We start from the raw sequence: 22,356 nt of genomic DNA on the forward strand, positions 1-22,356 counted from the left end.
ACGAGCTCCGAGCCAGCTCGCATGTCAGCGGATGAAGAGAGCACATCCAGCCAGTCACAGTCATTTGTTTTCTTTTTCTTAGTTTTATTTTTTTAGCTTCAACTTTGACTCATAGTTTGCTAACTTTATCATAGTTTTTTCAAGCTTGTAGCCTTAAATTTGCTTTATAGATATATTGAAATTTATATCAACAAAGTCAAATGTAGCATCTAAACCAAAAGTATTTCATTTTCATCAACAGTTTATCAACTTCTGTAGCTTAACATCTGTTGGGGTGTCACACTCAGAGACAGGGACTGTTCATAAAATAAAGACATTGCAACAACCCATCCTCTTTATCAGACCTTCATATAACAACAGGGTGTCTCCAGTCAGAAGCTTTTTCAGATACACTATAATACAGGCTGCTACAGCAGATCCTTCTTAATTAAAGCCAACAGCTCTTTTTAAAACTCTGTACGAGTTCCAACAACTTTTAATTTCCCTTGGATGAATAAAGAATGTTTGAGTCAAGTTCATTTAGAACTGGAATTATTATGTTATGTTACCAGACTTGTGTGTTTAAGATCACAGATCACAAATGGTCCCACTTAGGACTGTTCAAGGTCTAAACCTTCAATGAAATGGAAACGTTAGAAAACCAGTGGTGGTGACGTTCTAGTAGGACGATATAGGATTTTTTACATATCACGATATTGTTTTTCATTAAAGGTGATATTGATATATATATATTGATATAAAACCAATCACTATACTTGTCAAGTTTAAACGTTCGGTAGCTCATTAAGTAAGATATGAAATCAAATCAAATTGTTTTATTTAGATATTTGTCTTTTTCTGTTAAATATTAGCGATGTACTGAAGGAACATGCATATAAAAAACAAAGTCAGCGAAGTCGGTAAATAAACTAGGAACAAAAAGGAAATTCTCAGACTCTCTCAGGATTCTCGTTTGAGTACCAGAATGTTCACATTTTGGACAAAGAAGACTGATGTTTTGAAAGGGATGCGAGGGAAGCCATTTATGTTAAGAGTTAAAAACAAACCTTAAACAGAGGGGGTGGACTCAGGTTTCAGCTCTCAAGAGTAGAATTGATTCCTTCCCGCTATCATCTCAATCCTCATCGCCATGCAGGGGACAAAACATCTCGCCTGGTCAGCCAGGCCAACAAAAACCCTAACGACTCCCCTTTACAGAGGCATGGGCCAGTATCGGGCTTTGCAGGCCAACTACAACCTCAACGACTCCACATACAAAGGGGTGGACCTGTTCTAATGCAGTAGTCTTATACTTCAATCGAGAAAAAGTTATTTTGTTTTATTGCCCAGCCCTACGTTCTACCAAGAAGACCCTGGTCCAATATAAACCTTTAAGCTAATTTAAGCAGCTTTCCACACGGACAACGGCAATAACTTCCAAAGAACTTCATAATCAGTCGATATTGTCCTAAACTATAAGAAGTATGGATAGAGAAGATAATGGGATGTCTTCAGACTGTGAGAACACGGATCAAACAATTAAGCGTGGTGGCAGTACCATCATACTGAGGGGTTTTGTTCAGCTGTTGGATGAGGTTCTGAATGATACAACTAAACTAATTCAAAATGTCAGGGACAGCGTTGAGTTAGAGGTTTTATACTATAGCCCAACAAAGCCATGTTTTTGTGTTGAAAACATGCAAATTGGAACAGGCGAAGCAGTCCGCCCAATTTGAATCGGGGTCGTTTGGCTTCTTTTGTTAGACTGCAATACCCCATACCCATCTAAGTGTGTTTTTTATTTTTTTTTTGGAATGACTATGACCTGGATGACTGAGAACCTTCCCAACATAACCTTAAAACCCTTCATGAATGGAAGTAGTCTGACCAGAAATCAAAGAAAATGTAAAATAAATAAACAAGTTGGAGTTTTAGATTGAAGAAAGTAAAGATAAAGGAGTATTTTATATAAAGTAACTGGGGTACAGAGAAACTGACTATGAGTGGATCTGATACTGAGGTTATTTTCACTAGAACCTGAACATCACCGCAACCTCCAATTGATGGGTTTGAGTAGAACCAGTACCTTTGGAAGGACTTCCATGGGAGTGTCAGGAGGAGTGGTGATTACACTGATGACTGGCACCACGGTGGCCAAAGGCTGAGGAACAGGTGAGGGCACAGGAGGTAGAGGAGAGGGAACGAGGGTAGGCACCACCCCAACAGGGATCGGCACAGGGGAGGGGAGGGAGGGCCCAACTGATGTCGAAAGAGCTGAAGGAGAAGGGAGGGTCGCCATGGGAACGGCAGAGGTTGGTGGAGGTAAAGTGGGCTGAGAGGGCGGTACCAAGATAAGGGGAAAACAGAAACAAGAAGAAGGAAGGAAAATCAAGAAAACGACAAAGGAAACGTCAAAGGAACCAGAAGGAGGTAGAAAAAACCCAAGAGGGGATAAGAAGTTAAAATGAGGCGAGAGCGGATACGTGGTATTTGTACTCCACCACCACCACCTCCATATAAAACGTGGAAATTAAGAGCAGACTTGATGCAAAAAAAAACAAAAAAACCTGGAACGCATTGGGTTTTATTTAGTGACTTTAAAGAGTTGAGACCAAACAGGAAATACTGTAAAAGGCACACACATACAGCATGCACGTATATGTGGCTCTTCATCAATACCAAAAACAACAAGTTACTGAGGGCCAAACACTAAGGCATATATAGCTCAGTCTGTCCGAGAAGCAAGGACAGAATTACCTCACAAAGCTGCAGGTTTAAAGAAACGCAGATAAATATGACACCAGTCTCTCTTTAGACTCCATGTATTGGTAATAAAAGTCAACAGGTGTGTTTACTGGTGTGTAATTAGGAAAATAAATTTGGTAAATGGAAACACCAAAATTTTGAAATAGCAGTTGATGAGGTGGTTTTTCACTTGTATCAAACATTTTATATTTCGCAAAACTGCAGGCATAACACTTTATTCGAGTCATGTAACTGGCAACTGGACCTTTCTGCCTTTTAAAAACATGAGGAAGAAGACCGGACATACTCAGAGAGTGACGGCGCCCTCTAAAGCCATGGCTGAAATATAGATATATCTCATCTGCCATTTTGTTTTCATAGTTATCACTTTACCAAATGTATTCAGGTGCAATTATTATTGCATTTGCTATTAAATTGAAATACAGCAGTTACGAAACTTTAAAATATTTTTAGAATATCAACATAGTTTTGTATACATACGTAATGGGAAACACAGCTAGTGGCAGTTCCTCTGAAGAACAGAAGCTGTTGAGTATTTTGGTTGGCATTCAGCAATGGTACAAGTTCACAAATGTATTTTTAAACTGCATCTATCCCTATTATGAGACAGGGAGCCATATTGGATTTTCAGTCTGGGGGAAACCAAAGTGATTGGTCTTGCCAAGTTCATATACTTCAAGCTTATACCGTTACTGAGTTCAAGCTTATAACTTATTAAAATTAGTCGGACTACTACTGCATTTCTCTTAGCTAGTACGAAGACCAGACGGATTATTGTAAAGATTTGAGAAGTCAGAAATATCAGGTTGATGTTTGTTAAACAAAAAAAACAAAACAAAGAGACTTCGAAGCATTGGATGCAGGTCCAGCAGATTCCACAACAGTTTCTTCCCCACTGCCATTAGACTGCTGAATGTTTTGTAGAATGGGTTATTGTATTGTATGTTATTATATTTATTATATTTTATCATTATTTATATGTATATTAAAAAAAGATTAGTTAGAACTGTAAATTTACAGTCATTTTTAGTATTTTTCAAGGCTGCATTTTTAAAAGATGAAATTGTCCAGTGAGCTGTTTCCAAACGAAATTTCTTTTTGTTTCACACTTGTGTAAACAAAATGACAAATAAAATCTGTCTAAAGTCTAAAAATGCATAATGCGCATTTTTGCTTTTCATATTGTTGATCTGAAAATTCTCAAGTGTGATTTCTTTACACAAATTGAAATATTTATTGCATTTCTGATTTAAAGCAGTAAAATAAACAGCTTTGAAAGTCAAAGAGTCATTCTAAACAAACTTTTTTTTTTTTTTTTCCACGTAATGATGAATGGATGTCTCGCCCCTGAGCCTTTGGCTTTCAGTAACTGTGGCCCCTGAGCATGTGTTGCCACATACAAACACACAGTGGGTCAAAAAGCATGCAATTTTAAGTGACTGTGATGAAACTTGCATTGTAAGTGAATGAAGACCATAGAAATTACACATAAAACATGAATTTGTGTAAAGTTTAGCCAGGAATTATAAACGTCCATTTTAAAAGTGCTCACATTTCACGTTTCTCATTGCCTGGTGATTCAACACTGACCTTTTCACGGTTATCAGTTGTGATACTGAAAATAGTGCCCGACTTCATTTACATAAAATAACTCCTTCATTTATTATTCATGCTTTTAATCACAGCAGTTAGGGGGAGCGTCCTAGGTACATAAAAGAAAAATGCTACCAAATATGAAAAGAGTTAGTTCATTCAATTATGGAAGCTGAATCTGCTGGTAATTTAAAGGACATCAAACAGATCCAAATGTGCAATTAGTTTCAAAGGTTCACAGACACACAAACATACAAGGAAAGTCACTGGTTTACATGAACCCACTTATTTTAACATTACCTTAACCAGAGCTTGCTGGGCAGCCTGGTATAACAGATAAAGATGCTCTATACTAGGTGATGGGCTTAGATCACAGAACTACACACACACACAAACACACCACAGAAAGACGACACAAACCCAGTGGTGAAACACAAGCAGCATGCAAGAGGATCAAAAGACAAAAATTAAAAAAGTTAGCTGAAGAAGAAGCAGAATATGCTATATCCACACACACTGCTCACTGCTATTCTACTAAAGCTGCTTACTTATTAAGGTAATTTGCTCATTAATGTGCACATGTTAAAACTTCTCCACATGTTAAAACCTCCGCTATAATTAAAACCCCCCAGTAAAGATGAGTAAAAAGATTTTAAAAAAGCTTTCTCTTCGCTCTGCTTTCACTGTAGATACATTTAGGTGTTCTTAGAAGACATGAACAGAGATATCAGCTGGTGAATGCGATGGAAAGATTTTTAGCTCAGCCCAATCTTTTACCAAGACTCAAATTTAGATGTTTTCAGTATCAGTCAGGTCTTTCAAAACGAAGCAAGAGAATTTTATATTTAGGAAGCTATCAAAACATGCATGTTTTATATTAAGAAAAAACTGTACTTTTTGTTGATATAAATATGCAAATAAAGGAGGGAGAGAGAGGAACCTTCATTAGTTAATAGTGATGTTGTTCTTTTAAACTGTAAGGGATGGAAATGTCAGCCTCTCCTAGTTTAGGCAAGGCTGCTCTTTCTCAACAGGAAACACACAGACTGCTGTTTTACTAAGGCAATCATTAACATACGATGATGAAGTTACTTTAAAATGTCATCTCTAATCATTTTCTACTGATACTGTATGAATAATGATAGGTGTGCTCACAGGAAAAAGGACTTTTTGAATGGTCTTTAATCAAAGGGGATTTTTAGTTTGGATAAATTCACCAGCATATCAAAATTGGAAACCAGAAATCTAAACTTGATGAATGAAAATTTACTGTATTGCTTTCTGCCATCATGAAGGAGAATCAAAGATCCTGTATTTAAAAACATGAACTCTACTTAATGGTTCTTGCAGGTAGAGTGTGGTTGGCATTTATACTAGTTTCCCACTGTAGTTTAATGGGAGAATAACTAAATCCCATTTCAAAATACAATGAAAATGTCACTTTTAGGAACTTAACCTGAATAAAATTGGTAGTCTACCTGTTTCATTAACTGTAGACCTTTTTTTAAAAGAAATCTTTGTCTGAAGATTTGCAACTTTTTCCACATCTTTACCAGGTGTAATGATATTTAAGGGCTCATTTTCTATAATCTTATTTAATAAATAAACTATTCTCTAAGTCACAAAATGATAATCAAGATGTTTGTAAGCAAAAATTGCAAAACGATTAAATAAAATCTAAGTAAGACTCAAAGGATCTCAAACTCCTGTCCTACATTGCTGGTGTCTTGCTACTTTTAGATGCGTCCTTAATCTAAAAACCTCTGGATGTAAAGGCTGAACACACCTTTCAGCATGCAGTGATCTTCTACGTAGCCTTGTTATTAAACTAATCAGTTCATATACATATACACCAGCCTTTGAGGACAGGAGCTTAAGAACCATCTAGTGTATTGCATTAGTTTGCACATTTCCTGCAAAGAAGTGATCATAGAGAGCATGCTCAATGCACTAAGTGCAGCACACCTCTCTGCTAAGTGCTGGTGCATGTTTAGGCACATAGGGGCCAGTTAAATGTAATCAATAAGTACCTGTGCAGATGCCTGCTGCAGGCCTGTGTGTGATGGACTCTGAAGGGAAGAACTCTGACCACATAACAGAGCCTGGAATAAAATGAGATGGAAAAAAACAAATACAGGTATATAGCGACATTAGTGGGACAAAATAAAATACCAATGCATTGCTTAGCAAATGTAATCAAGTTGCTAACATAAATATTGTACTGGATTGCAATTTTATGCACATATTTAAAAGAAAAGGTTAAAAATGGCATATTACGGTACAAGGATTAATGTTAGAAGAAAATGTAGCATAAAAAAAAAGTTTTTTTTTCCTGACTGTAGGTAGTTTTCACAATAAAAGCTCTGAAATTCATGATCTCTTTATTTTCTTACCTGTTGGGACGTTCCTGCAGGATCAGATTGTGTTGCAGCAGGGACTAGAGGGGATCCTGAACTTGGTTTAGGAGTTGGAGTCTGAGCCTGCTGCTTGGAAAAAGATTCATAGAAAGAAAGACCGAAGGACAGACAGCGAGAAGAGGAGATCCAATGTTGCAGGATGGAAAAAGATGAAGGGTGCAGATAGGAAATCAGAAAAATGAGAACAAGAAAAAAAAAAAGAGAAAAGTAATCAGTGCATGTTTGTAGATTTAAACCCAAAGCAAGCATGAGTGCAAACACAAGACTGCCCCTTTCTTTAATGATCACTTTCTTTTTGTGTATGCACACATGCACAAAGACAGCACATGTACACTAAAGCATCATCTACTGGATGAAAATACAGCAACGGTACGAGCACATTACTGGGGTTAGGCAGGGTGTAAGTAGGACACTTCACATGCAGGTAAGACCCTAGAGGATTGGCAGCACTAATAACTGTTACATAACATAGTGATTAGAGCTCAGTATACAGTAGTGGGTGGAGATTAATAAAAACAGAATGCTACACTAACTACAGATTAGATTGCTTCTTTCATTGTGCCTTGTTTGTAGTTATCCACACATCTGTGTCGAAATGGTATAGTTACAGTCTGGAGAGCACCCAGACATGGTCAACAAATCTGTTCAAGTTTTACGCTTTGAATGATGCATTTTAATCATTGTCTTTTCAAGGTGAAATGAATTCACAGCAAGAAAGTTTGATATATAAAGGCCACATATTAAAGGTATTTGATATTAGCCTCCTAGATCCACTTTCAAACTGCGTTTTGCTGAGCGATTGGGGTTCTTGTTCATGTTCCGACTGTCTGATCTTCCGCCTTTCCCTTTAAATGGAAGAACATCCTCCAGGAAGTTTAGAAAAAACACAGGAGCCACTTAGGCTTAGACCTGCTAAGAAAGGGAATTTTCTCAAATACCAGCATCGCTGTGCAATTTAGAAACCCTTTTCTACATCTCCATGGAAAAGCCAATTAACTTCCAGAGAAAAACTTTAAGGTCACATAAAAGAATAAATAAATAATCAACTACTGGATGCAATAGTAGCATATCGGGAAGGATTGAAGTGGTGCTTTTAAATCTGGGGAAACTGCAGAAATAGTCATGCATGGTGGTGGCTGCAGCATGCTGCGAGGCCACTTTGTTAGCACTGCTACAGTGGGGGGATAAGGAAGGGAATGGATAAATTAGGCTAAAAAAGTTTATGGAACGGCTTTTCCAGAGCTGAACCATGCTGGTTTTTGACCTTTAATTGAATTAACTATTTATGTGGTACATTAATTTCAACCTTGGAAAAAAAAGATTAAATCCCTAAAGTCTAAAATTAATGCAACCTTGAAGTCCATGATGACTTTTGTGAAATTCTCCCCCAAACTGTACTTTAAATCTTTCATAATCTAAAAAATTACAGGACAGCAATGAACAGACTGCAAAGGATGAATGAACCCCTCCTGTATTTGACTTTGTGTCGCTCACATCCATTTGCTGCTACTGTACCTACCTTCTTCTAACAACACGGTCAGAAAATCATCGATCAGGTTCAATGGACCCAAATATAACTGAGAAATGTACAGGAATATTTTATTTTAAAGAAGAATGAATGGCGAAATAAAACCCAATAATGAGTGAATGATAGAAATGAAAGGATAGTTCTATGCTGAGTTTCTGGAGCAAATGCAAAAAGAAAAAAGGTGTTTTTGGCAGCATTCTAAGGGTTTAACATATTTTAATCTCCGAACTCTTTTGTATTTACAAAATAAAACCTAAAAATCAAACATAGAAATGGATTTCTGCATGGTTACACTGCATAGTGACCAAGCCCCCTCAGTTTTGTTGTATGTTTCTGTGTGTTTGTTCATACAAATCCTCAAAGTCTTGCATTTCGTTATTATTACAATCAATAATGCATCTAATTAAAAGCTTATAGTACAAAACAATAGTTATATTTATTCTATATTTAATTGTAAGTTTGGGAAACTTTTAAAAGATCAAGCAGACTTTGGATTTGTACGATCAACATGTAAGTATGACACAGAATCAATATACCTACACAAACACACATTTTTCCATATACATTCATATATGAACATACAGACAAAATATTACTTACTAATAAGACAAAGTAAACCAAAATAAAAAATAAACACATAAAAGAGGGGGCTTAGACTGTTTCTAAAGCTTGTTCACCAGAGAGAGTCTCCAAAACAACCTGTTAAAGATATAGAACCAATAATACGGATTCTATTTGAGGTCAAACAGTCAAGCTTTTCTCTATTAAACTATAATTGAGCTGTATTCGATTTAAATCAAGCTTTTTATAAGCAATGTTTAGACACAATTACAGTGTAAAGGAGCAGTGAGGGTGGGGGTGTTGTGAGACTCTCTCTGCGGTGCTGATATATGACTGTAGGGGGTTAAAATCACAAGGAGACTACAGGATGAATAACAAGCATCAGCTGGGGAGGGTCTGGGTCAGCAGGGTATGGAAACAACAGGGGTCTTTATGACTGCCTCTGGGTCAGATTACTAATATCATTCAATTAAAATGCATTAAAAGCTTATATCCTCTGTTTTATATGCAGATTATAACCTTAGGCGGTACATTTTTTTATAAAGTTGTTTAAAAAAATAATAGGTTTGTAGCTGAAGCTGGGTTCCAACAAATCTTCTTTATTTCCTTTCTAGATTGTTTATCATCATAATTAATTTATTTAAACTTTTTCATATTTAAGAACAAAAACGTCAACTTCAACAACTTCTATTGGATCTTAAAGTTATAAGCTTCAGAGATCATTATTTAATTCATTTTTTTCACCATCTATAAAAGTTTTCCTGTCCTACAAATTAACTGTAAAACAGAAAAGGGCAAAAATGTGTAAAATTAAATGCTGCCTTAGATGATTACTTCTAAATGTCAATAAACTGAGTTTGATGAACCCAGTATGAAAGTCTGGTGTCAAAGAAAGACTTTCCTCACATTTAAATCCGTTAGCTGAAGCCAGTGTTTGGTGGAGGTACGACAACGTCACTGATGATGCAGCATTATTGGTTGGGTTAAAGACAAAAGTTGTTCCTCACAAAGAAAGAACATCTAAAAAAATGAAGGTAAAATCACTTTCTGATAAGATTCATCTTGAAATTTGGGTCAAAATCGGAGATGGTGGTATCATTATTAATAGATCCAATCGGTATTAATGATCTAAAACAGGCATTTTATATAAAAGCTGATGATGGAGGGTATCAGTATAATACATTAGAGTGAGGAGAAAATAAGAGTTTAGTAACAGCCTTTTCAGATTCAAGCACTGAATCTATTAAAAACCATTTGTGTCCTTAAAAGAAGGCTGGAATGCTAGATAGAGAGACGTTTTCCACAAATTGAAGCTGTGGCGTCCTTACAGGCTTCTCGAAAAGACTGAATGCTGGTTTTCCTTTAAAACACGCTGCCATACACTATTAACTAACGGTACGTTCACGTGTGCATTTAAGCATGATTTTATTCTATATTTATCTCCTCAATATAAAATTTTTAGACAATTTTGGTTCAAATCGAAGGTGGTACGTCGCTTTTTAAAGCTTTTTCTATTGGCATACTTATCTGAAAAATTAAGAAAAAAGACAAAACAAACAAAAAATCCCAAAACAAACACACTAAGATTATTTAGGTCTCCAAACTGGTAACTTTTAAATCAGTGAGCATATTCTATTTATAATTTTAAACTTGAAATTGTATAAGGATTTATTCATAAAATAATAGAATATAAATTGTCTTTTTTCATACCTTATAGTTTTTAAGACTGTTGGAACCCTTAAAAAAAATAAAAAAAAATAAAAGATTTAGTAAACAATAAGTGAATGATTTCCTTTAGTAACTGACCCAGAGGGTTACCAGTGTTTCCTAAGTTTAAACTCTGTACCAGAGGGGGAATAGCAGCCTGCAATGACTCATGGTAGGTCATATCAGGTTGGGCTGGTGCCACCCCTCCTTGCTGGGACCAGGGACTCTGCAGAGACTCCAGGTGAGTTGATGATGCTCCACCAGGTGGGAATTCGGAGGAGAGAGCTGGAGGGAAAAAGTGCTGGATGGATGGTGCATGTCCCTGGGGGTCTTGGTGGAGGACTCCTCCTGAGGAATCTTGGTGTGCAGAAGAGGAGGAGCGAGGGATGGACTGAGCGGCTGAGGAGTCAAACTGAGCAGGGAGATTCGGGGGAGGTGGCGACTGAAACTCTCCAGCATCGGAGGAGGCCAGAGAGTCGCTGGAGGGTTCAGGGCTTCGGTCCTTTGTGCTTAAACCAATGTGGTGAAGGAGGAGGTTCCCAGGAGGCATTGGAAGCTCTGGGCTGACGTAGGAGTAGAGCTCCTCTGTGACCGGCTGGAGGCGGCTGTACGATCCCGAACCACCGGATCCCGTTCCAGAGCTGTCCTCCAGGGGGAGGTCCATAGAGCTCCGCCGAGCTCTGTAAATTCTGGACGCCAGCAGGTTTGGGTCTGCAGCTGCAGCGGCGGCGGCTGCAGCTATATGGAACTCGAAAACACTTCCAGCAGGAGGAGCGTCTGCCATTACTGGAGGGGCAGAAATGGGGAAGGAGGATGAGGAGGCATGCTGAGGAGGGAAGCAGCTGTCGGATGATGAAGATGAGATGGACCCTCCAGTGGATGGAGTCATGGGGGGCAGCGGTGGGGGTATTGGGCTGTGTGCACTGATTCTCTGCAATATGTGTGGGTGTATGAATCCCGGTTGAGGTGGAGGACCAGGATCGAAGCCAAAGCCTGCCGCCGCAGCTGCTGCCTGTCTCTGATGATGATAACTCAGGTGACCCAGCTGGTGGGCTGTCATTGGGTACCCTGCATACGCCATTGCTTCATAATGGTCCAACAAAGCAGCCTGATTAAGACTCAAACGCCTCACTGCTTCCTCGTGTTCTGCTCGCATGTCTTTATATCCAAACAAAGTGGGCTCGGACTGCCCTGGGAGATGCAGAGAGTCACCAGCGCCGAGCCTCTGAGCGGCTGCTGCAAAGCCAGGGTTCACCATAAAGAGAGATGGAGCCTCTGCAGTTTCCATGCCAGAAAACGGGTGCAGGGTGCTTCCGTACCGGGGGTAGGCTGGCTGGAAGTGACGTGTATGAGCCTCCAAGATGGAGGTGCTCTTGCGTCTCTGGGTGTTGTAGCCCTTTGGAGGCCCGGTTGGTGGAGGAGAGAAGGAAATGGGACGCTCAGCGATGGAGGGGAAGAAAATGTTCGGAGGCTCTGGGAGACTTGGGACTCCCCCGCCCGCTCCTCCGCCGTAGGGATGTGGCATTGAATGCTGCTGCGACAGTGAGATACAATCGATTTAAGCATGAAGATCAAGTGAATCGCATTGAAAAGGCCCAAATGAAATGGAGCGAGAGTTCTACACAAAACAAAAGGAATCTGTCACAACACAAGTAGGCTGAATCAGGAAGTTTACTTAAAAATGATAAAAAATAACAAAATCAGGTGAGGCGTAGATGTAAAGCTGGTTACAGCAGGTGGATCACAGAGGTAGAGCTGCAGCACACAGACAGGCAGACCAAGAAAGACAGAAACCAAGCAAGAGGAGCTGGAGAGAAAGTGGAGAAGGCAAGAGGAAACGCCAAAAAGGCTCGAAGCGTGCCGAAGTCAAATGTATCTTCAGTCAGATAAAACTAATTATTTACAGGATTAACCAAAATGAGGCAGCTAGCATCTTGTGAGGAATAAATCACACATTTTCCTGTTTTTAGCACTCAGTTTGGTCTAGAATAAGATGTCTAATCTGACTGTAGATGCATCTCATACAAGACGTTTGTACCATGGAGCATGATCATGGCTCGTGACACTCAGACTCTTTGTTCAATATGAACACATGAGGGTCAACTCCAGGGAGAGAGAGAGTCAAAGAGAGATAAACGAGTCGGTGCTGACCCACCATGATCCTGGGGTTTCCCACTCTAGATGTTTTAGGCATTTCTCAGCTCAGACACACATTGGAATTCCCTGAAGGATAACTGAATAGTAACTTTGTTCTAAACATTTGAAGTGTTGGGATTATTGATGATGTGCGAGTCTGTTAAACCCTAATAACACCTGCATGAACTAAATCCCAAACGTGTGACGATGTGGCAGACTGGAGTTGTATAAAATGCTTCTTTAGCTGCGATTCCACTTCGACGACATGTGGTAAGAGCTGCCTTCTGTAACTGTAAGCATCTTCTCTGGTCTGTTTAAGATTACCATTTCCTTAAAAATCTGTTGTCATATCTCATGGTATTTAATATATATACATTATGAAGTGTTATTTAAAGAGTTTCTCCTTAGGGATCTCTTCTCAGGATAAAAAACAGAGAAAAAGCTTCAAGGTTTAAACACAGAGCTTTCCTTAAAGACAGCTTAAAGAAGCCAACAGTCAGAAAAATGTAAAGATTAAACTAGATTTTACAGGCAGACTTTAAAGAGTTTCTTCTGTTATATCATCCAAGAAAAATCTAAAAGGATAAACTTTTCCTTCAGGTATTTTATCAGATGGTGGAACATCTGTTTTCTAACTCTTTTACTTTTTTTACTTTACATTGTTGGTGGTTTCTCATGAGGACTTCCCTAACAGTAAATGAATTTGCATGTGTGAGGAGCCGCCCGAGACTGCAGGAGGAGCCAAAGAACATAAAAAAAAAAAGCAGGGTTTAGTGCTGCCTTAAAACATGCAGAGGAGTAAAGTCCCAGGATCAGCACTAAAAGAAAAAAACGGATGCTCAATATTTTTAAGATGCAAACTTATGAGCAATTATTTTTCTTTTGCTAATTTACCTGTAAACTGTTAGCATCCAAGCTGATATAAGAGCTCAATTCTAAAAAGTACAGCTTGTGAGAAAGTAAAAATAAATTTTTTTTGGTGTAGTCTTTAATGCAGCTTTAAAAAAAAAAAAAGTTGAATTCTTGTTATTGGTTTGCTGGTAACAATAACAGATATATACCTTTATATCGTATTACTAATGAACTGAAAACATTAAATCCATGTTTGTAACTTCCACTAAAATTGGAAAAAAAAAAAAAAAAAAAAAAAAGTTTCTCATCTCATCTTTTTCTCTCTCTTCCCTATTTGACTCCCCTCCCAATGGGGGGATTATACATGTGAACCTACAGGGGTGAAGAACAGGGCAGGCAGGCNAAAAAAAAAAAAAGTTGAATTCTTGTTATTGGTTTGCTGGTAACAATAACAGATATATACCTTTATATGTAATATTTTCTCAATGGAGACGAATGTTTGTATTTTTGTAAAGTGTGCAATTATTGAATAAAAAAAAAAAAAAAAAAAAAAAAAAAGTTTCTCATCTTTTTCTCTCTCTTCCCTATTTGACTCCCCTCCCAATGGGGGGATTATACATGTGAACCTACAGGGGTGAAGAACAGGGCAGGCAGGCTGGCCCTCCGCTGCTTGGCCCTGGGCTGAGAGGAGCCCGAGTGAAGGGGCAGCACCGTCTCCAGGGCCTTAGAGAGGCGGCCAGCGAATGTGTCCCTCTCAGCTGCGAGAGGCACGCAGGGGGAGGCGGTGGAGGTGTGGAAGGACAGGTCTGGAGGAGGCGTGGCGGGCTTTTTTGGAGGAACGGCCACAGACGAAGGAGCGTGGGAAAAGGAGTACGAGGAAGGGGGGACGCAAATAGACATGCTACGGCTTCGACGGCCGTGTGACGCAGGCTGCAGGCCAGGGAGAGGGGATGGAAGAAGGTGAGATTAACATGGAAAAATATAAATAAAATAAAAAACAGCACTTCAAGAGAAACAAAAGAATAACAGGATGAACCAAGGAAACTGAACTGAAATAAAATGCAGGTTAACATTTTCAAACAGACATTTTTTTATCTAATATTAGAGGCAGATCACCTCACCAGGAACAATTTAACATGTTTCTAACACAATACTTTAAAGATTCTACAATAACTAGATTAAATCAGAGAGGACATAAATGATCATGTAATCAAAGGAGTAAATAAAAGACAAATACTTAACATGAGAAAAAACAAACATCTAAAAGATTGTGGAAAATTTGACTTCAAGCAAGAATGAAAGTTTTGGATTCAGAAACCCTCTATTAAGAAGTGGTCTAACCCAATACATCAAGTAGTTAGCAAACTCTACCAGCGCCAAGAAGCAACCTTTGATGATAAAATGGGGCTTATTAACTCAATGAATCTATAAACTCAACAAATGCGTCAGAAAGAGTCTTTTCTTTTTTCTTTTTTTTTTTTTGTAAATCAGTCCAGAATAAAGTCGGATGAGATAATAATGTTTAATGCAACACATAACTTTATTAACAGCCACTTTGAAAGGGACATTAGGAAAGGAATCAAACTAATCTGCAGCATAATTGCAAGAAAATTAGATTATTAAAAAAAAAAATGATCTAACTGTATGAATTATGTTACATTTGGACCCTAAACCTTTAGTTAAACAAGGAACATTTTTTTCCCCACAAGTTCTCTTGTTTTTTTTTATATTGTTGCTGTAAGCATTTGTGTATTTCACAGGGATTTTACCCAATAAACCAACAAAATGAGCAAAAATCTAAAACCTGTGGGATGAATCTGTTTTAAAATCCTCAGTCAAAGATTTGTTAAACCACGTTTTCTGTAGCTCCAAGTCCTTAAAGGTTTGCTTTTATTACTTTTTCCCAACAAGAAGTTGAAATGTTTGCAGTCTGACTGAAAATGTATATATTTTCTAAGCATCAATCAGGTCTTTATCGTGACTGTAAAGGTAAAGGTAGCTAAATAACAATGCACACAAAACTTTTTAGATTTTTAGATGCAAAAGTGTTGTAATATAGTACTTTGTGTTGATCTATTATAACACGGTAGTGCATGGTTGTAAAAAATTGGGGAAAATGTTGCAAAGCACCGCAACAAAAGAGCGATCCTTTCTAAAGAAAGGAAAATGGCATCAAATGTTGATGCAAGAGGTGGAAAGAAGTGATCGTAAAAAAACAAAACAAAAACGTGTAAAGTGAAATCTTTGAGGGTGAAGAATATGACTCAACATAAAGTGAATGGTCCCTGCAGGAGGAATCTTTCCACTTGTCCTCTGAAAATGAAGCAAATAACTGACCTAATGTCTGACTGTTATAGAGAACATCTATCTGTTACCTGACCGATGAGTTTAATGGTGATGTTATCAAGTTTTGTTTTCCCTTCAAAATTAGATTTAAGGGTGTAAATTCCATGCCATTGTTGCATAAGTGAGCAGTCCAACAATTTGTAGTCTAAAGTTATTGATGCAACAACCGAAACATCTTCATTCCCACTTCCAAACACTGCAAACTGTCACTAAAGCTCACTCCAAAATAACTGATGAGTCATTTCAGTGACAGGCAGGAGCTGACCGCCATGAGGCCTTTACATAAAGCTGTTACTCACCATTGGCTGCGGTGGCTGCGAGTAGCCTGGATGCTGCTGCGACGCAGCAGAGGGAGTTTGGGGGTATGGGGTCTGGGGTTGGGAGGGGGGCTGGGAGGACGGGGGGCAGCTGTAGGACATAGCCAGCTGACCCAGGTGGGGGGAGTCGGAGGAGAAAACCGAGGAACCTTGTCTGCTGTCCAGTCCGCCTTCAGCTAAAGTGAAAAACATGGAGGTAATCTGCTGTTAATCTACTGCAGCAGAACAAAGTGAAAGAAAGTGAGAGAAGAAAGAGGAATCAGTTCTGGGTTGATTTCTGATTAAATATGGCCGAATCAAACTTATAATATCCTGCTATATTACTACATGTTTATCAGCTTTAGCAATCAAATATAGATGAAGGTAAACTACATGGTACATAAACAGCTCCCAGCCTTACATGTGTGAGAATGCTGGTGGTGAAGTTGTTCTGACTCTGCATCCTCCATCTTTGACTGGAAAAAAACACAAGCTTGGAACGTTACACATGAGAAAAACAATCAAATCAATTCAGGTTTGATTCTAGTCACATGATCTCAAATTAAATCAGAAAAGCTCTTTATGTTAATGTACTGAGATCAAACCTGTATAAAATTCCTTACATATATTTGCTTTGAGATAATGTACCATAAATGCATATTTTCTTCTAGCCTTCTCTGACTTTACCAGGTTTTTTTGTTTTTTTTATACCTGTTTTCAAAGCAACAAAAAACACTTCAGGTTTGGAGATAAACTGAGGATAAAACCCCCATAAATGTTGGACATAGTCTCGCATTTCATGTAATAAGGTGAAGCAGAATGAGAGAGGTTTATTAGTTAGAGATTATTTGCACCCTTGGTGCACAAGGGAGCATTTCCTCAGATCCTTCCTCCCAGCTGCTGTTAACCTCTATAAAAACAGACCTGATTCCACAAACCTGAGTGTGGGGAGCTTTGAACGCCTCTTTTTGCTGCTCTGCCTCCAGCTTTCTCTTCTCCTGCTCCTCTCGCACCAGCTGCCTCTGTTCTCTTTTCTTCCTGATTAGAGACACGCGATCCTTGATCGCTTTGGCCATGGTCTTGTGGTCGGCCTCAGCAACATAACCCGATTCCACCTGTAGGATTTAGCGATTATTTTACATTTCCCATCTGCATATGTTGCATCAAACGTTTAAATAAAAACTTCCAGATCTTGAGCACCCCACTTTAAGGAGTTGAACCTACCATTTCCTGGGCAACATCTTCCGGTACATCTCTGTTCAGGTCAAAGGAAAATTCGATGGCTTCGTTTTCTTTATATTTACCTGTAGGCATGTGAAAAAACGCTGTCCATTATTAACCTTGGATGTACAAATATAAGCTTAGGGGTTTTCTGTCAACACTCCTCTCTGAGCCTCTAATAAAAGCTCCTACACACAAATTAATACTAAGTTTCCCAGATTCTTGCCTTTGAGCTTCTTGACGTCCTCTATTCTGAGCCAAAGTTTGATAGCAATCATCTCCCCATCATCCTCCTCTGCAAGTTCAACCCTGACCCCTGTCTCCTCCTGGAAGAACGCGTGGTTCAGCAGGGTTTTGATGGCATATCTGGAGGTGACAGAGACATGCAGAAAAATAAAAGCAGGAAACTACACAAAGCTAGAGTAGCTTTGTATGACAGTACCTAATTATGACTAAAATTATTTAGCATAAAAACAGGAAGAAGAAAGACTGAAAGAAATAAAATAACAGGAAGCAAAACAAGTCAGAGAAGAAATCCATATTTGGGGGCAGTTTTTATCCTTGTGACTCACCGCTCATCTTTGTCTGTTCTTATACAGCCCTCTATAATTTCCTTCACCTCAGGAATGGCCACCTTGTCAAAACTCGCAGGCTTCACTCCCTGCAAAAGAAAAAGAACAAAGAGGAGAGAAAGCTTTTAACACATGGAGAGAATTCAGCTTTGTTCTAACTTATTGCTACCCTTTGAATAACTAATTCAAAGTTTCTAATTTTCACCTTTGTACATAATCTTTCTTTTCATGCATGACTTAAGCATATGTGCAAGTATGTTTTTTTTAGACGAGCATCAGATTTTTAACTGAGTAAGCTAACTGAAATTAGATGTTCGGGTTAAATATTTGTTGATCAGAGGACCTGCCGTGTCAGAGACCCGTCAGTAAAGGTTTGACCCTACAAAAAAACAGCTGAAGGGGAAAATAATGAACCACAGGGTCACAGAAGCAATTAAGAGCTCAAGTACCCGTTTCTGAGATGTAATACTAACGGACATAATCAGCTGGACTCCAGCTCAGAGGTTTGGCACCAGGAATGACGGCTAGGGCTGCATAGTAAAAGGCAATACATGCCTTATTGGGCAAGAGAAAAAAAAAGATATAAAGTTCAGAGAAAAATAAATCATAATAAAAGAAGAATACATCAATGAAACATTGGAAATGCTTCTTTTTTTCTAAATAAAAAAAAATGCATAAAAGAGAATAAAGTTGCTGGTTTTACATGCCACTAAAAAGATACAAATATTTTTTTTTATGTAACAGAAAACAGACATTAAATTATTGGTATTATAATTTATAATATTTTTTTTTATATTTCACTTTTTTCCCTTAATTGCTTTACAATTACATTTTTCTAAATTAGTTAATGCATACAGGACATTAATGCATCTGTAGGAATAATTTTAGATTACAAAGCTTCTTAAATGACTTTAATGTCACATTTAACCCCATATATTAGCGAAAAAGCAGAAATAAAAAAAAAAATAAATAAAAAAATAAAAAGCACCAAGTAAGCCTATTTTTCTTAAAATAAGTGCACCTTTTCTTGAATAATGACATTTTGCCAATAAAGAATTACATTTAAAGTAAGAAAAACAACTGCAGTCTCTTATTTCAAAAACATAAAATCCACTTATCTTATTTTAAAGGGTAAAAATACTCATTTTACTGAGATTATGTTTCAACGATTTACTAAATTGCACAATAAATACCTTTGGCTTATTGCTTTTTTTGTTATATGATCAAATGTATATAATTACAAAAATAATTTTCCATTTATTCTGCATATCTATCGCTGCTCTTTGTCAAATCTGATTACAAGCTAACCAAGTTACGGAAAATAAAATGTGGATTGCTGGTAAAAATATTCCACACACAAGCTCCACCGTTTAAACTCTGTGTTGCAGATAAATTCAACGTAACTGGATCTAAGACGTACGAGTCAATTAAGAGTTAGAATAATGATGCAACGCAACACAAACAGGGCAGGCAGATAATAGTTAAACACAAAGAAGAATTTCAACAGATAGCAGAGATAGGAAGCTTTAAGATTGGTCATATGAATAACTTACCAACCAGGTGGTGAAAAGAAAAAAAAAAAATCGATAAAATCAAGTTGATGGAGTCAAACCAGAAAATTATTTTCCTCCTACTCTTCCCGTTTTCCTTAGCATGTTTCTTTCCTGCAACCCACCGTTATATAAGAAGTCTCATCGCTCTATTACACGCTCTAACGAACACACATGCACACCGCTGGGATTCAGAAGCAAACAAAGTTGGGACGGATGGTCAATGTAATGGCATTAAGTCTGGTATAAGAAGCAAGGGATGCAGAGAAAGCTAGCTTTTAGTTAAATAAAGCTAATTGGGAGGAAGGAATGTTCAGAATGGAAGAAGACTAAATTACGCCATCATGGCTTGGCAAGGTTTAAAACAATGATAACAAACCATAAAGAGTACACAACACAATGTTTGCTTTATTGGACCAAACATTCCCATTAAGGAGAATAAAAAACAAAACGCAAAAGAAAGAAATAATAATTTAATTTGATCATCTTGAAAAGTCAATTTCATGTGTTGGACACAAAAATCCTCCACATTTCATAAGGAAAGAATGTCATGGGGAAAAAAAAGTTTCTGTCAGACAGCGCCATGCAAAGGCTTTAACCCCCCCCCAGCCCCCCCACCCGGTTCTTGACCTCTTTTGCTAATCTAATTTAATGTGACGAGCTTAGCGAAATAGTTGGAAGTCGGTGAGTTTTAATAACAAAAAGTACATGAAAACAGAATTTCTAAGACAAACAAACAAGCTGAAAATTGCCGCTTGCGTATTTATTCAGCTGCTTTTTTATGAGGCGCCTCACTGGTTCTGATGCAGGTAATTCACTTCAACATGGCAATTATTGGAATGATGTCCACCTGAGTCACATGATCCGTCAGTGTAAAAACACTTTCTCTGAAAGGTCACTGAGGCTGCAAAACCACAAAGCAAGAGGCAACACACTATGAAACTCAGGAGCTCTCCAAATAAGTCCCAAAGTGGTTGATAACTAAAACTAAGAGGGAGATAAGGGCGTCAATCAGAGAGCCAGCAGGGTATAAATGTAACTTTGGAGGAGCTGCAATGCAGCCTAAGCCTTTCAGAGCATCAAATCTCTTCCTGAAATAATGCTGGTAAAAAAACAGAAAGGCTTTTTGTCCCTGGAACCAGTAAACATGGTGAGGCTGCATTTCATTTTCATGCAGGTTTGGTAAAGCCTCAGTGAGGAGGTCAAAGAAGCCTCTACCTGACAATGTTGAAAGGTATAGAGGACGATCTTTTTTTTCTGGGTGGATCATCTAAATAAGTGGTCCTCCTAACTGTCAATCATTCTGGTGATGTGTTTACGTAATGCCGTAAAAGTGTAAACGAAGTGTATGAGAAGAAAAGAAAGGCCTCACAACAGGTAGATATATCCCAGATGCTTTAGGCAGAGAGCTCTACTCGCAAAGCATTATGGGATTTGCTGTCAGACTAATAACAAAGATGGAGCAGACACCGCGCAGTGGAGGAGGTGTTACCTGAGCAACGGGAAGCAAAACGCACTGATCATCTGTCCGAACGGTCAGTTCACTATAAAGTCCACTATATAGTTCCCTCTCTTTAAAGGGATTGAGGGATTTAGAGTTAGAGCGGACGTTCCGGCACAGTAAGCTTCTATGAGCTATGAATACAGCAACTTTTAAACAGAGCGTGCACAAGGAGAAATGGGCTTTTGTTTTTTTTTGTTTTTTTATTTGCAAAAATCCTCCACATTACCTTTAATTCCAGGTTAAAAACATGCCTATTTAATGTTAGCTATGGTGATTGATTGTATTTTAACTACTTGTAATATACAATATGCATTTTTTATATATTTGTATTGATTGATTTAGTATTGTGTTTATTTTTTTTATTGTGTTTTATTCTGTTTTTATTGTTTGTGTTGCTCTCAGGCACATTGCGTTGCCTTGTGCATGAAATGTGCTGTATAAATAAAGTAACCTCGCCTTGCCTTCTGACACAGTAATACAGAAATTTATATTTAACACAGTAAGCTGAGACAGTTTTTGAATGTTTAAAAAAAAAAAACAGTCCAATCAGCCTTTAATTCCTGTATCTGACTTCCATTTAAGTCACTACGATAATAAATCTGTCTGAGAGCAATGGGGAAGCTTCCTGGTTGAAAAAGAAAGAAATTAAAAAAATAATTTAACTGTTTTAATCTAAATATAATTAATATTTATTGAGTAATATATGTTTGGACTGTGAGAGGAAGTGTGTCTAGAGAGAAGATCCTTGTAGGAAATTGTCTCATAGTCCAAGTAGTTAAGATTCAACCAAGGAAGATTGTTTTAAAGATTTGTTATTAAAATGAAAACTTCCAAATCCAAACTTTTTTGTGCACTTATGATCAAACCAGACTGATAATCAGCTAAAAAAACAAAACAAACAATTACAGATATTTAATCACTTAAGTCCTGAGAAAAATCCACTAAACATTAAGTTATTTGTTTATATAACCTGTAGAAAAGTCAAAGAAGAGAAAGGAAGTTGGTGATAAAGCTCCCTGTGGTTATCATAGGGTCTTATCCAACACACAGTGACAAATTCAGGAAATTTTGCCATGTTTTGCCAAATGCTATGTTGTTTAAAGTATATGAGATCACTTAGTTTAATGATCCTTAGGGCTCAGGTCACCATAATAATCCAACAGGGATTTAGCTTTCATAAAAACATTGCAAGAGATAAAAGGAATTGGAAATAGGGAGCTTGGTTTTAAGCCAGACGTTTGATCTAAATAAACCACAGTGTCTGAATTTACTCAGCTCCTGTAGGGTCCTAAATCAAACTGTCACCACTCCGGCTCCAATTGTCAAAG

At 37.9% G+C, this 22,356-nt stretch overlaps 1 protein-coding gene across 7 annotated transcripts in view; it reads right to left on the reverse strand.

Moving 5' to 3' along the window:
* Window positions 1-22,356, reverse strand: part of wnk1 (WNK lysine deficient protein kinase 1) — a 107,872-nt gene that overhangs the window by 23,515 nt on the left and 62,001 nt on the right. For 5 of the 7 annotated variants that reach the window (XM_015392421.1, XM_015392423.1, XM_015392422.1 and 2 more), the window contains exons 6-14: window positions 17,975-18,063; window positions 17,629-17,768; window positions 17,406-17,485; window positions 17,120-17,296; window positions 16,603-16,657; window positions 16,185-16,378; window positions 6,732-6,821; window positions 6,369-6,440; window positions 2,066-2,311 (exon numbers count right to left, since the gene is read on the reverse strand). In XM_015392421.1, coding sequence (XP_015247907.1) covers window positions 2,066-2,311; window positions 6,369-6,440; window positions 6,732-6,821; window positions 16,185-16,378; window positions 16,603-16,657; window positions 17,120-17,296; window positions 17,406-17,485; window positions 17,629-17,768; window positions 17,975-18,063 — 1,143 coding nt within the window. Of the gene's footprint in view, window positions 1-2,065; window positions 2,312-6,368; window positions 6,441-6,731; window positions 6,822-10,690; window positions 12,086-16,184; window positions 16,379-16,602; window positions 16,662-17,119; window positions 17,297-17,405; window positions 17,486-17,628; window positions 17,769-17,974; window positions 18,064-22,356 lie in introns of all 7 variants that reach the window. The other 2 variants (XM_015392424.1, XM_015392419.1) reach the window with 2 other exon arrangements.

Source organism: Cyprinodon variegatus, unplaced genomic scaffold (genome assembly GCF_000732505.1).
Source record: "Cyprinodon variegatus isolate N-32 unplaced genomic scaffold, C_variegatus-1.0 Scaffold590, whole genome shotgun sequence".
In the NCBI taxonomy this organism is placed as follows: domain Eukaryota; kingdom Metazoa; phylum Chordata; class Actinopteri; order Cyprinodontiformes; family Cyprinodontidae; genus Cyprinodon; species Cyprinodon variegatus.